Source organism: Macaca fascicularis, chromosome 14 (genome assembly GCF_037993035.2).
Source record: "Macaca fascicularis isolate 582-1 chromosome 14, T2T-MFA8v1.1".
In the NCBI taxonomy this organism is placed as follows: Eukaryota; Metazoa; Chordata; class Mammalia; order Primates; family Cercopithecidae; genus Macaca; species Macaca fascicularis.
In genome coordinates, this window is record NC_088388.1 from 76,658,161 (window position 1) to 76,674,422 (window position 16,262).

Genomic DNA, 16,262 nt, shown 5'->3' on the forward strand with positions numbered 1-16,262 from the left:
AGAGGGAGATCCAGTCTTTTAAAAAAAAAAAAAAAAAGGAAGATAGATTCAGATTGTGCATATATCTTAAAAGCAGTAACAAGTTTATATGGTTTTACCACTCACAAAAGAACTTTCACAGATTCCATTTTTAAGTGGATGTCCAGCAAAACCACAAGATTTCTGAAAAAAGTCCAATTCATCTTTCTTTTACATTATACATAAAATTTCTTTTCAATGCAATATCCATCCATCTGTTGAGGAACACAGGTTGTTTCTACCTTCTGGCTACAGTGAATAATGCTGCAATAAACATTGGCATACAAAGATCTGTTTGAGTCCCTGCTTTGGAGTAATTATATATGTAGGAGTGGAATTGCTAGGTCATATGGCAATTCTGATGAGCTTTATGAGGAACTGCCAAACTCCTTTCCATAGCAGCTGTACCATATTACATTCTCACAAGGAATTTAGGAGAGTTCTAATTTCTCCACAAAATCACCACACTTACTTAAAAAAAAAAAAATAGCCATCCTGTTAGGTGTAAAGTGGTATCTTACAGTTTTGAATCATATATCCCTAAGGACAAATGATGAACTTCTTCTCATGTGTTTTTTGATCTTTGTGTATCTTCTTTGAAGAAATGTCTATTCAAAATTTTGCCAATTGGGTTGTCTTTATGTTGTTGAGTTTTAGGAGCTCCTTATATGTATCTCAAACATTAAATGCTTATCAGTTATATGATTTGCAATATGTGCAATTTGCAATATAATTTCTTCCATTCTGTAGGCTGTCTTTTCACTTTCTTCATAATGTTCTTTGATGTACAGATGTTTTAAAATTTGACAAAGTCTAACTAATCTATTTTTTATGTTGTTGCTCAGTCTTCCAGTTTTCTATATAAGAATCCATTGCCAGATCCAAGGTCATGAAGATTTCCCTTTATTTTTTTCTAAGAGTTTCATAGATTTAGCCCTTATATTTAGGTTGTTGATCCATTTTCAGTTAATTTTTCTATAAGATATGAAATAGTGTATCCATTGTATTTTGCAAGTTGTCATAGTTCAACAAAAAAGTATTTTATACTATAGGCAACAGTCAAAAGATATTTTAAAAATACCACCAACCAGGTGCAGTGGCTCACATCTGTAATCCCAACACTTTGGGAGGCCAAGGCAGGAGGATCACTTGAGCCCAGGAGTTTGAGACCACACTGGGCAAACGTGGCGAGATGCTATCTCTACAAAAAATAAAAAATATTAGCTTGGCATTGTGGCACTTGCCTGTGGTCCTAGCTACTCAAGTGCCTGGGGCAGGAGAATCACTTGAGCCCAGCAATTAGAGATTATAGTGAGCTATGATTATACCACTGCACTCCACCTTGGGTGACAAGAGTGAAACTCTATCTCTAAAATAAATACATAAACAAAATACAAATAAAAATACCACAATAAAAACTCAATAAATCTTATATACTGCATTCTTCCATCATATTCAGCTCAGTCGAAAATCAAGAAAAGTATGTCATTAATATAGTAATACTTTACAATGAATTCCTAAAACTTTTTATAGTCATGAAATTTTAAGAAAAGACTTTTTTTCACTTCCACATTTATCTGCTTAGTGAAAGCAACGATAAACAACTTTAAAATGCTATTTTTATGTAACTTCTTTCAAAACACACTGACATTATACTTACAGGCATTCTTTACTAAGCAAGTTCTGTGACTATGAAGGAACAGTACCTTTTCTATTTTTTTGAGATGGAGTCTCACTTTGTCACCCAGGCTGGAGTGCAGTGGTGCGATCTCAGCTCACTGCAACCTCTGCCTCCCGGGTTCAAGTGATTCTCCTGCCTCACCCTCCTGAGTAGCTGGGATTACAGGCACCCGCCACCACGCCCAGCTAATTTCTGTATTTTTAGTAGAGATAGGGTTTCACCATGTTGGCCAGGCTGGTCTTGAACTCCCGATCTCTGGTGATCTGCCTGGCTTGGCCTCCCAAAGTGCTGGGATTACAGGCATGAGCCACCACACTCAGCTGGAACAGTATATAATTGATATTTTATAACTAAAACAAATCTTGCACACTTGAAAAAAAATTCAAGAGCACTCTTGCCACAGGAGGTTTCCCAGATATTAAAGTATTTAGTGAATGCGTCTCTGTGGGAAAAATATTTAGGCATTTTAGTATTACAAAACATTACAAAACATTCATTGGACCATCTGAAGTCACATAGCAGTTCAGTAGAAAACTAGAGAAAATGCAACCTAACATTTCTACATCCACAAGTATAAATAATTTGACCCAAGTTCACACCAATTTCCAAAGGAATGCCAGCCACAGAAGAGAAGAAAACTTCTCTAAAATTACTCTCCTGTTGCTTTGGTAATTTATTATTAATATTTAAAGAATATTTGCTGGGTTCCAACTATTTGAAAGACACTATGCAGAGACTATACCTTCATGAAAGAACTTATACACCTAGTAATTAGCATTGTTCAGGTAAATGTTTTCCCCAATACAAATCCAACGTCCTTTCTGCACTACCACCTGCAATTCAGTTATGAGAATAAATCCTGGTTGCTCATACATTAGCACAGAGTAAATGGTATTCTCTAAGGAACATTTTACAAAGTTAAATGCTTCATATAACTTTTACAAAGTTATATGAAGATGCTAAGGCAGGGCGCAGTGGCTCACGCCTGACCATCCTAGCCAACATGGTGAAACCCCGTCTCTCTACTAAAAATACAAAAATTAGCTGGGCGTGGTGGCGTGTGCCTGTAATCCCAACTACTCAGGAGGCTGAGGCAGCAGAATTGCTTAAATCCGGGAGGCAGAGGTTGCAGTGAGCCAAGATTGAGCCACTGCACTCACTCCAGCCTGGTGAAAAAGCAAGACTCCGTCTCAAAAAGAAAAAAAAGAAAAAGAAAATCCTTTGCAATATATAAAGCATTAAGCATTCATGCTCTGCTATCAGACAAACCCGTGTTCAATCCTTGCTTTACCATCTGGTGTCTATGTGACCTTGGGAGTAATTTACCATTCTATGGTCCAGATTGTGGTGAGAATTAAATGGTGATGCATGTAAAAAAAAAACCAAAGCAAGCATAGCACTGAGTTTATAATAAGCTGTCAAATATTATCTATTATCATTATTATTAAAAAGTTACAAAGAAACTGGAAACCTCATAAATTGCTATCAGTACAATATAAATTGCTATGGTACAGCCGCTATGGAAAACAGTTTGGCAGTTCCTTAAAAAGTTAAACACAGAATTACCATATGACCCAACAATTCTACTCCTAGTTATATACAGGAGAGAAATGAAAATACATGTTCACAGAAAAACTTGTACACAAATGTCTATGGCAGCATTATTCCTAATAGACAACAAAGTAGGAAACAAGCAAATGTCCCTCAACTGATGATGGATACATAAAAGATGCTATTATCCATATAATGGATTAGTATTTGGCAATAAAAAGGAATAATATGATACATGATACAATGTACATAAACCTGGAAATCATTATACTAAGTGAAAGAAAATAGGAAAGACCACATATTTTATGATTCCATTTATAAGAAATGTCCACAGTAGGCAAATCCATACAGATGGATACAGGGGAAAAGGTGGGGATGTGATTGATACTGATTGATAATAGATACAAGGCTTCTTACTGATTGATAATAGATACAAAACTTCTTTCTTAGAGAAGTTTTGGAATTAGTGGCTATGTTTGCACAACATAGTAAATACACTAAAAACCAATGAACTGTACACTTTAAAATGGTGAATTTTATGTTACGTGAATTACATCTCAAAAAATAAAAACACAAAATACTAACAATGCAAATAAAAATTAAGAGTATTAATCTTAATTTACTTTTGAGAAATACAACAGTAAAGGAACATCCAGTTCTTGTCAAAATATAACCAAATTAACAAATGACAAAAAGTGGCCTTTATGATTTGCTAACAGATGACAATGGGTCTTTCTGAAATTGCTGTTTAGATCAAGGGCATCTATTGCCAAATGTATTCATTTTCAAGGGATTTCTAAACCTAATACTAGGTACTTTACTTTCAAGGTACAAATGAATATGGTCATGTCCTGTTGAGGGGTAGAAAAACACCCCAGAAAATACACATTAGGTTATTTTCTTTCTTTCTTTTTTCTTTTCTTTTTTTTTTTTGAAACGGAGTCTCACTCTGTCACCAGAGTGGAGTGCAGGGCTGTGATCTTGGCTCACTGCAACCTCCGTCTCCTCGGTTCAAGCGATTCTCCTGCCTCAGCCTCCTGAGTAGCTGGGATTACAGGTGTGCACCACCATGCCCAGCTAATTTTTTATATTTTTAGTAGAGACGGGGTTTCATCATGTTGGCCAGGATGGTCTCAATCTCCTAACCTTGTGATACACCTGCCTTGGCCTCCCAAAGTGCTGGGATTACAGGCGTAAGCCACCATGCCTGGCCACATTAGGTTATTTTCTACTTAATGACATCATCTTTCAAGTATTGAGCCCCCCAAAATACTTTCTGTGTATTCTAAGACACATATTTGCTTTCATTTTTTAACATTTCTTTGAAACACTTACTATATTTGATGTTATAGTATTTTTTTTAAAAACAACTCCTATTTACTTAGAAATTATTCTGAGGCTAAAAGAAATCAAGTGCAATTTCTTTTAAGGGATAACTTATGAAAAACCGGTTATCCCACTAGTTTTAAAGGTCTTCACATGGTTGTCTTCAGGAAAGAGGCAGGGCAGAAGGAAGTAGAGGTGCGGGTACTAAACTTGAGAAGGCATGTGAAGGCAAATTGTTATTTAGCATACTGGTATTCATTATCCATGGTCAAGGTGTCTGAAATTGCTCATCAATCAATCATTAACAATCACAGAAAACAGGGGAATTTCATGGAAGCATAAGGGAAGCGTAAGGGTTCACTGGCAGAGAAATTTCTTTATGACTTGCCAAGTAAAAGGAATGTGAAGAATAAGGCCAAGGCCCATCCAACTAAGCAAGAGTTAACAGGTCCTAGCAGAACTGCTAGTTTAAATTTCCATTCAATGATTTTTTTTTTTTTTTTTTTTTGAGACAGGGCCTCACTCTGTTGCCCAGGTTGGAGTGCAGTGGCACAATCTTGGCTCACTGCAGCCTCGACCTCCTGGGCTAGCTGAAGCAATCCTTACACCTCAGCCTCTTGCACAGCTGGGACTACAGACTTGCACCACCACATCCAGCTATTTTTTGTATTATTTTCTTTCTTTTTTTTTTTTTTTTTTTTTGTAGAGACGGGGTTTTGCCATGTTGCCCAGGCTGGTCTTGAATTCCTGAGCTTAAGCAATCTACCTGCCTCAGCCTCCCAAAGTGCTAGGATTATACATGTGAGTCACTGTGCCTGGCTGGGTTTCTTTATTTTTAGAAGGGTAATTGCACTGTAAAAGTAAAAAGTCATCTGCCTAGATTTTTGAGTTCCTGTCTACTACGGATGAATGTATGTTAGCAAACGCAAGATACAGCACAATAACAAATGAATGCCCTTGGTTAAGCTCAGTTCCTAGACACCACTCTCTCTCTATCAATTATCAAAAGTTGTTGATTTTACCTTCCAAATAGCTCTTACATCCACCCCCTCCTTTCCATCCCTAGTGCCAAAACCCTAATTCAGGTCTCCTTATTGCTCAGTTGGATTATCACAGTAACCTCCTGAACACATGATTGTTAGGCCTCCACTCACTGTCATTTTCTCTAGGTACTTTGTATTACAGTAGGGCTAAGCTACTGGTTATTTCCTAATAAAATTTCTGCTCATTCTATAGGTCTTAGTTCAGCTGTCTTCGGGAATTACTAACAGGAGTTGACAAATACATGCCAATGCTGACTGATTTGTATAATAATGTAGTCTGCTAAGTCTAGGCTTAGCAGGAAAGGCTTAGGTTGGTAATGTCTGCTATGAGCAAAGCAACAAGGCCTAGCAGATGCCAGATACTTGCTCTGGATTTAAACAGATTTTTATATTAATTATATTCCATTTACTTCAAAAGGAAAAGAAACAGCTTTCAGTAACACATATGTACAATGATGCCACAAGGAGAAAGATGAGACAGCCATAAGAGCCATGTAATGGAAGGTAAAAATTCCATCAGAAAACTAGCTAATGATTATAACTAAGAAATAAATATAACAAAGTTAAGCTTACTGGCAGTCAAGGGAAAGAAAACTAAAATTGTCTCAGTGATTAATTGATCCATCTAATACTGATGCATAAAAGATTAAAAGAGGCCGGGCGCGTTGGCTCACGTCTGTAATCCCAGCACTTTGGGAGGCCGAGGCAGGTGGATCACCTGAGGTTGGGAGTTCAAGACCAGCCTGACCAACATGGAGAAACCCCGTCTCTACTAAAAATACAAAATTAGCCAGGCATGGTGGCGCATGCCTGTAATCCCCGCTACTCGGGAGGCTGAGGCAGGGGAATCACCTGAACCCGGGAGGCGGAGGTTGCGGTGAGCCGAGATTGCACCATTGCACTCCAGCCTGGGCAAAAAGAGCGAAACTCCATCTCAAAAAAAAAAAAAAAAAATGATTAAAAGAAGCCGCCGGGATGGTGGCTTACACCTGTAATCCCAGCACTTTGGGAGGCCAAGGTGGGCGGATCACGAGGTCAGGGGCTCGAGACCAGCCTGGCCAATATGGTGCAACCCTGACTCTACTAATAATACCAAAAAAAACTAGACAGGCGTGGTGGCGCACGCCTGTAGTCCCAGCTACTCAGGAGGGTGAGGCAGGAGAATTGCTTGAACCCGGGAGGCGGAGGTTGCAGTGAGCCGAGACAGTGCCACTGCACTCTAGCCTGGGTGACAGAGTGAGACGATGTCTTAAAAAAAAAAAAAAAAAAAGATTAAAAGAAGCCTTCAAGAAACTTACAATATACAAGAAAGACAAATGTGAGGAACATTTCATCAGTGATATTTTAAAGCACTGGATTCACCAAGTCCTGGATTTGAATGCTGGCTCTGTCATTTTTAGCAATGTGAGACCAGTCAAGTTACTGTATTTAGTTTCTCAAAATCAATTTCCTTGTGAGTAAAATGAGGATAATCAGTATTTTAAAGTTGAGATAATGCAAAGAAAGCCCTAAACATCACCTGGTACATAATGAACATTCAATATAAAACCATATGACAGTTTGTAAAACAGGGTTAAACAAATCCATGAAGGAACATCTTCCTGATAGAAGGACTCAAGGAGACAGTACTACTTGAGCTGAGACCTAAAGGACAAATAAGTTCGCTAGGAAAACAAACTGATGGGAAGGTATTCCAGGCAGAAGATACCATATATGCAAAAATGCTGAGGAACAAAAAAGATGGCACGTTTCTGCATCAGTGGTCCTCAACCTTTTTGGCACCAGGGACCAGTTTTGCGGAAGATAATTTTTCCACAGACTGGGGGTGGTGTGTGGGAGGGAGATGGTTTTGGGATGATTCAAATACATTACATTTGAATCAACTAGATGGTCCCCATCTGGAAGTGATGGGAAATAGTGACAGATCATCAGGCAGTAGATTCTCATAAGGAATGCACAACCTAGATCCTTCGCATGCACAGTTCACAATAGGGTTCGCACTCCTACGAGAATCTATGCTGCAGCTGATCTCACAGGAAGCAGAGCTCAGATGGTAAGGAGAGAAATGGGGAGGACCACTATTGGTCTGTGGCCCAGAGGTTGGGGACCCCTGTTCTATATAATAGAGTCTAGGGGAATCACTAAATAAGTCTATGCATACTATGTGAACTAAATGACAACATCCCTGAGCCTTATCAGTTTCTTATTTGATATGATCAGGGTGATTGTAAGAATTAAACGAGAAAAGACATGAAAAGTCCTGAGCACAGTGTTAGGCACAAAAGAGATATATTATTACTAAGCAGTAGGAAAAGAAGAGAATCATATACTTGTAGTCACGTGGATTTTGGAGCCATAGTCTTACTTTTAGTAAACTAATTAAAAATTATGTGTATTATAAAACATATCAATTTATGCTACAGTAGTATTTCAGTAATAGAGCAGGAAATTTACGAATACTAGTTACCTTGATCAAATATTTTTCCCATCTGTCTGCAGTAACAGATTTGCCAATCTTCCTCATCAGCTTCAAATGGAGCTCCACCAATTCTTTCGGTACTTAAAAGAAAAAAAAATATTGTTAGCCAACAAAATAAAACATTTGTAAACATTTAAGATTATAAAAAAAATAACCTTCCCCAACCCTGGATACTTTCTCAAAACAGACAGTGTTGATACTAGCTAACTTTTAGACCTATGAATCAAAAAAGCCTAAACTACAGCAAGAAATGACCAAAAACCATTTTCTTAAAGATAAGCAGGAATATTCACATTTTCTTTCAAAACACCATCAAATAAGAGTAAAACCTAATATAAACTATGAACTTTGGTGATAATTATATGTCAATGTAGATTCATCAGTTATAAGAAATGTACCACTATTGTGGGAGTCAACAGTAGAGAAACTGTACGTGTGTGGGGACAGGGATATATGGGAACTCTCCACACTTGCTGCTTAATTTTTCTGTGAACCTAAAATCGCTCTTAAAAAAATAGTTTGTTAAAAAAAAATACCATCAAGTAAAAGCACTTAACTATACAACTAAAGTTTGTATTCTGTTTATCTGCAATAACAAATATTTGGTTCCCCTGCTGAGATTTCAAAGACATACACTCATAGAGTTGAAAGCAATCAAGAAATATGAATTCCAAGTTGATAGATATGTCAGAAATTAAACTAACGGTTTCCAAACTGCTTTGGAAAACTCTTCCAATCTATCCCTTGTCTGATGTGTTAAACTTCTCTGTAGCCTTTCTAGGAATCTTTGCTTGACAAGCTTCATGGACAAAAAAATGACTTACCTTGCATAGCACTTAGTTCTGTTTTCTGGATAGTTCTAATTACTAGAAAGCTACCCTTACTCTCAAAATCTGCCCTATGACAACTTCCTCTCCTAATTCTGGCTCTTACTCTCTAGTCTCAAAGACAGTACTTTTAATCCCTCTTCTGTTGGAACCTTCAAATATTTGAGGACTGCTGTTATCTTCCCTCAGATTCTCTGCTTTGACTGTAAACAATCAGAGGTCCTCTAAATATTATTTAGGCATGGTCTGATTGTATTTAATTATATTAATTAGACCAGAGGGACACATATGGCTGTCAAAAGAAGCATTTCTCTTTTTTATTTTGAAACGGTATCTCACTCTTTTTGCCCAGGCTGGAGTACAGTGGCACAATCTTGGCTCACTGCAATCTCCGCCTCCTGGGTTCAAGCGATTCTCCTGTCTCAACCTCCCAAGTAGCTGGAATTATAGGTGCCCACCACTACTCCTGGCTAGTTTTTGTATTTTTAGTAGAGACGGGGTTTCACCATGTTGGCCAGGCTTGTCTGGAACTCTTGATCTCAGGTGATCTGCCCGCCTTGGCCTCCCGAAATGCTGGGATTACAGGCATGAGCCACTGCACCAGGTCAAAAATGACCATTTCTCAAATCCCAAATACCACTAGTAACCTTAGAGAAATTACAGTATACTACCTAAGAAGATCCCATACTCAAATATATTGGCAAAATGTTGGATCAAAAAACAAAAAAGTTTTTCTTTTTTTTTAAACCACAGGACTGTTGTCTTTATCATACGCCCTTTGTGCATTGCGAATATCCAAAATAGGTACACAATCTGCAGCATTCTCTAACATATTTGATCCACCATCTTGTAGGATACAAACACTCTGAGGGACAGGTTGGGAAATGATGACCTAATATTTTTCAGTCATTCTTTCCTTCCCTACTAAAGTTCCTTCTAAATTTGAAACACTTTGAAATATAAAAACATTCACCCATTCAACTAATTTCAATGGGTGAACTATTAGTAAGAAAGAAACAGTCCCTCTCTCCTTAATGAGCCTACTTGAGTGAATCTTCATAGCAGGTAGAGTGGTGGGTTGGGGGTGGGAGTGGGGAGCATTCACAACAAGTAAACAGACAAATCTACTAAGATGTGAAGTATGGGGTTAAGGGTGGAATGGAGAAAAGGAGGGAAAGGGCATTGCTTGCACAAAAATAACAGATGCAAATAGCTAAAAACCCAAAAAGAACATGGAACTGGAGGAATGGACATAGATAGTTACAGCCTAATGAGGCCGGGCTCAGAAGTTTAGATTTTATGTAAAAGTTTAAGCAGGAAAGTCTGCTGCATTTTAGAAGACCTTAATGACTGAATTGGAGGAAGAGAGATTTTTAAATATTAATAAAATAAGTTTTTATTTGCTTTTTTGTTTTAGGAGGTGGGGTACAGGGCCGAAGCTAGATATAAATTCAGGAAAACCTCAATCCAGAAGATAGGAGTAGCCTAAACTAAGGTAGAGGTGGTACAGAGAGAAGTGGACAGATCTGAGAAATGTTTAGGAAACAAAATTATTAAAACTTAGTGATTGACTGGTTGTGCAGTGATAAAAGATCTGGGCTGGATTCTCAGCTGCCCCACCTATATAAGGAGACAATGGTTCTGGTCGAGTCCTTTAAACAATGAAGCTCAATTTCTCCATTAAAAAAGGCTGTGTTGGTTACCTCACAGAATTTTGAAACTGTATAGCATTGTATAAATATAAAACACGTTTATTTCTGTTGTGTTTTAAAACCAAGGTTACCTTCTTCAATTTCTCCTTTTCCCCAAACACAGAAGTCTTGAGGGTTCTCCCTTCCTATACATCTTAAACTTGCCTCCTATTTCCTTCTTTCCCTAGGACATTACTATACCTTCTCGTGTCAGAAAAACAGCTATGGACAGTCTCCTGCAATCAAACCAATTTTCCAAAAAGACTGCTTTCATATTACTTCCCAATTGGTAAGTATTTTTTATGGCTCCTAAATACCTACATAAACCCAGCCAGATTTCTTACCCTAGCCTCAGAGCCCCAATATTCAGTCTCATCCTAACTGCAATCCTTCTCTCTTACTTCCTGCACTAATATCCTCGATTTGAATCATTTTGCCAGTTAATGGTCCACTAAACATACTCAGCCCATTACCTATGTGGGCTTTATTAAAGAGTTATTTATTGTTTTCTGCCCACTTGAATCATATTTATCTTTCAATGTCTAGGCAATACAAGTCCCAAAAGTCTCTGTGAGAGATTTCTAGTACCAGCCACCTCTTTGTCCCTGGAATGCCCACTGTATTCATACTGTCTGTGTCACTCATTTAGCAGTTGGCTAAAACCTTTGCACCAGTGTTTTACGCACGTCCCCCACCAGTGTTCTATGCTACATAGAATCATGAAAGATTTTGATACTATTGGTATTATTTTTTAAAAGCCACTACAAGACAAAAATAAAAGTGAATAAACATGTTTTCAGCCCACTTTACAAATCTACTCATTGTTGATTTAGGCATGTACAAATAGATTATATATTACTTGATTTATTAGAGTACTGGCTCTTCTACAGTCAGCACTATGCAACAGAAATGTAAGATGAGTCATATAATTTCAAATTTTCTAGTAAAATATTATAAAAAGTAAAAAGAGATTAAAATTAATTTTAATAATATATTTTATTTAATGCCCTATTATCCAAAGTTATGTCAACATATAATCAACTTTTTTTTTTTTGAGACGGAGTCTTGCTCTGTCACCCAGGCTGGAGTGCAGTGGTGTGATCTTGGCTCACTGCAACCTCCGCCTCCCAGGTTCAAGCGATTCTTCTGCCTCAACCTCCTGAATAGCTGGGATTACAGGCATGCGCCACCACGCCTGGCTAATTTTTGTATTTTCAGTAGAGACGGGGTTTCACCATGTTGGTCAGGTTGTTCTCGAACTCCTGACCTCATGATCTGCTACCTCGGCCTCCCAAAGTGCTGAGATTACAGGTGTGAGCCACCGCGCCCAGCCAATCACTATTTTTAAAGTATTACTTTCTTTTGTACTGAGCAAAAGATTTTACTTTTCGGACTATTTAAAATACACTGTGCATTTCACACTGACAGCACATCTCAATTCAAACTAGCTATATTTCAAGTCCTCAAGAGCCACATGTGGCTAGAGGCTACTGTACTGGATAGTACTGCATAGTGTAGACCTAGTATGCTTAAAATTAAAATTTATAACCCACTAAACATACCAATTGAATGAATGAACTGATACGCTGATAATCTTTAAGCGCACTAGTATAATCTGTCAATTGATAAGAAACAGGCTACAGGAAAACCAATCAACATTATAGTTTATTAAACATTAAAACCACCATACTTTTTATGCTTTAAAACGGCACTGTCTATTCAATAGATTGCTCCAGGATGATTGAAATGTTCTGTATCTGCACTTTTCAGTGCAGTAGCCATTAGCCACATGTGTCAAGAAGTTGAAATGTGGCTAATAAAACTAAAGAATTCAATTATTAATTTTATTTTTAATTATCTTAAATTTTAATAAACACGTAGTAAGTTGCTATGGCTTTGGACAGCTGTAAAGTATCAATCATATATATACATTTTTTGAGATGGAGTCTCGCTCCGTTGCCCAGGCTGGAGTGCAGTGGTGCGATCTCAGCTCACTACAACCTCCACCTCCTGGGTTCAAATGATTCTCCTGCCTCAGCCTCCCAAGTAGCTGGGACTACAGGCACGTGCCAACACACTTTGGCCTCCCAAAATGCTGGGATTACAGGTGTGAGCCACTGCGCCCAGCCATCAATCATATTTTTTAAATACACGATCCTTTTCTGAAACACTGACAAGCTCTAAATTCATTTATCGCCTGTAAGATTTCTAAAATAGTTTCATTTCCAGAAGATAATTATGAACTTCCTTCCAAAGATTTACTTATTAACTACTTTCCATCAATCCAAAAAACAGTAGTATTTGTCCCAATTAAACTGAAATTCCTCTACCTTTTCACATGATAAATTTCATAAAGTAACTTTTAACAAACCCTCTTCTTTCACAGGGCCTCAGGAGGTGAAAGATTCTGAAGGAGAAAGAAACAGTTAGGGGCTACGTGAATTCACAAAGGGTTGTCAATATGATGTAGGTATGAAGTAGCAGAAAAGTGGTAGAATCCCAGATTACATTACTGATCCAATTACTCGAAGATGTTTTATATTTTGACATTTTTCTAAGCATCTTTCTAGCACCATGTCTTAAAAATGTCACCGCTCCTGCAATTCTATTGTGTTACTTATAATTTTACCTTTTTGAATGGTAGAAATGTACAGCACGTCATAATGGCTAAAGACATAATTCTTATCATTCTTCAATAAAGTCTTCTACTTAAATTTAGTTTAAGCTTATAAGCAGAAATACAGTTATGAAAACAGTTGACTTTAGGCCATTGATAAAAAACACTGATTTCGGATACAGTGATTCAAAGACAAGCTTACAATAAGCTTTTACTTACTGCCTAGTTTTTAGAAACTCTGTTGGGGGAGCATAGTTTTAGAATAATGAGACTGATCCTACAGGCCACTTGATCCTCGAAATCACTGTCATGTATTCATATACCTTATCTTCGAAGAGTTCACTTAATCAATCATCCTAGTTTTCTGAAAAGCAAAGAAACAGCTCAAGACTATGAACTGTAACTTAGACGATCATCTAAAAAGGTATAGTACAGAAAGGCTGGGTTGCAGTGGCTCACACCTGTAATCCCAGCCTTTGGGAGGCCGAGGTGGGCAGATCACGAGGTCAGCAGATTGAGACCATCCTGGCTAACATGGTGAAACCGCGTCTCTACTAAAAATACAAAAAATTACCCGGTGTGGTGGCGTGCACCTGTAGTCCCAGCTACTCGGGAGGCTGAGAATTGCTTGAATCTGGGAGGCGGAGGTTACAGTAAGCCCAGATTGTGCCGCTGCACTCCAGCCTGGGTGACAGAGTCAGACTCCGTCTCAAAAAACAAAACAAAACAAAACAGAAGTATAGTACAGAGATTCCAGCTAAGTATAAGCTCACCTCATTACCATTGCAGGAAAAAATAAATCTGAGAATAACTGTTATACAGGCAGATAAACCAAGGGGTATCTGCTGCTCCAGTTTAGATTTCTGAGTTCTATTGAGAATCATACTGTTGTTCCCATATACATAAACACACCAAACATGGCTCAGATTATTTCAGAACCAAAAACTAGAAAATTTTATCTGCTACAAAGAAAGTCATCAGCATACTACAAATATCAGCATGGCTTGAGGTGGTGATCAGACCAGCAATTCAGAAAGAAGAACAGTATTAAGAGAAATGAAACCCTGTAAAACTGCAGCACCCTGTGAAACCACCTTTCCTGAAGAAGAATTCCTTAAAGAGAGGCACGGCCTCTATAAAATGAAGTGAATAACCCACACAGCAGTCAGTCTTTAAAGGGATACTCTTTGCTTATACTTACAACCACCATCCTGGTAGAGGGAATTTGTGGTACTTGAGGCAATGGCTTTCAGTACCGATGTCTCCAGCTCCAATCAGATGACCCCATTTCCCTCTTTCTATTCTTTCTAACTCAATTTAATGATCATAGAGAGGAGTTGGGGGGAAGAAGGAAAGGGACAGAAAGAGTCAAAACAAATTTAAAAAGAGTGATGTGACAGTACTTAAGGGGGAAGGAGGGATTTTTTTCCCCAAACTAATTTCTTTCCCCAGTAATTTCAATCTAGTGAAAAGTTCAAAGACTAGTACACTCTTTACCTAGATGCACCACTTGTTAACATTTTTGCGACTGAAAGGGAAACATATGACACACAGTTAAAACCATCAGGAAATGCCTCTTTATTATAATAAAGATGACACCATAAAGATAAGAAACAGCCAACCAAGCCAAGGAAGAAGGGAGCATGCCAGGAAAAAGGAATGCAGGTGTAAAAGTCCTGAGGAGGCCAACAGCTTCTTCCAATGTGGCTAGAAAAAGAAAAGGATACAAGATGCTGCTAGAGAAGGGAACAAAGGCCACGTCTTTGAGCTATGTAAAAAGTTTAGATTTTATTCTAAGGGTAATGAGAACCCACAGGAGGAATGCAGGAAAGTGTCATGATTTAAGTTCTTAAAAGATCACTCTCTTAAATCCAGGGTCTGTTTGACAGGGGGCAGGAAGCAGGGGTAGATGGAGTTACTGAAGAAACAAAACTGTACTAATGCTGAGTGACGGGCACATGAAAGTACATTATAAAACTTACTACTTTTATATATTTCATATTTTTCATAATTTAAAAATGTCCATAGGATAGAAAGATTACTTGGCTGCACTGTGAGGAACAAATTGGAGAGGGTATAAATATGACTAATTAGGAAGACATCGCAATACTTCAGACCGGATAATGATGGCTTGGACTAAGGCTGTGGCGCAGAGATGTAGGAAAGTACCCTGAAAGAAAACTGCAAAAATTTACAACTTTTCTAAGATTTTAAAACATTTTCTAAGAAGCACCTTTGCCAATCTTAATCCAAATAAGTGACTGCTTTATGTGTCCTGTACGATGATCCCTATTAGTTTATTCATTCTGAAAAGCAGAAATCATGACTTTTAGTTTAATCACACTCATATTTCAGAAAGGCAATATGTACACACAGACATTTAATAATCAAGTCAAATAAATGTATTTGTACCACATTTTGTTTCTGATACTTTTTTTTTTTTTTTTTTTTTGAGACAGGGTCTTACTCTGTCACTCAGGCTGGATTGCAGTGGCACAATCCTGGCTCACTGCAGCCTCGATCTCCTGGACTCAACTGATCCTTCTACCTCAGCCTCCTGAGTAGTTGAGATTGTAAGCAGGCACCACCATACACGGCTAGTTTTTGTATTTTTTTTTTTGTACAGACAGGGTCCCACTATGTTGGCCAGGCTGGTCTCAAACTCCTGGGCTCAAGCGATCTGCCCATCTCGGCCTCCCAAAGTGCTGGGATTACACCTGTAAGCTACCATGCTTGGCCAGTTTCTCATACTCTTCATCATTTCAAAGGTCACATATCATTTAAAAACCTGCACTTAATATAACAACTATGACATTACTAAAAACTACGTTATATGTATATTACAAAAGCACTAGAAAGTCAGGAGAGGGGGTGCAAACATTGAATTTGTCGTTCATAATTGAAGGAATTACACAAGATGATATAAAGTCCTCCAGCTCTAATATTCAATGTCTATGTCTAGGTATTGAGGTATTTATTTATTTGCCTTATAACAAGGCAACAGGTGATAATACCATCTTAGAATTTTG

General features: G+C 37.9%; 1 protein-coding gene across 4 annotated transcripts in view; it reads right to left on the reverse strand.

The window, feature by feature from the left end:
• RSF1 (remodeling and spacing factor 1) overlaps positions 1-16,262 on the reverse strand; it is a 158,420-nt gene that overhangs the window by 99,293 nt on the left and 42,865 nt on the right. For all 4 annotated transcript variants that reach the window (XR_012423556.1, XM_005579173.5, XM_065528764.2 and 1 more), the window contains exon 2: positions 8,087-8,178. Coding sequence is in view for 3 of the 4 variants with exons in the window: in XM_005579173.5 (XP_005579230.3) it covers positions 8,087-8,178 (92 nt within the window). In the remaining variant the exon portion in view is untranslated. The remainder of the gene's footprint in view (positions 1-8,086; positions 8,179-16,262) is intronic.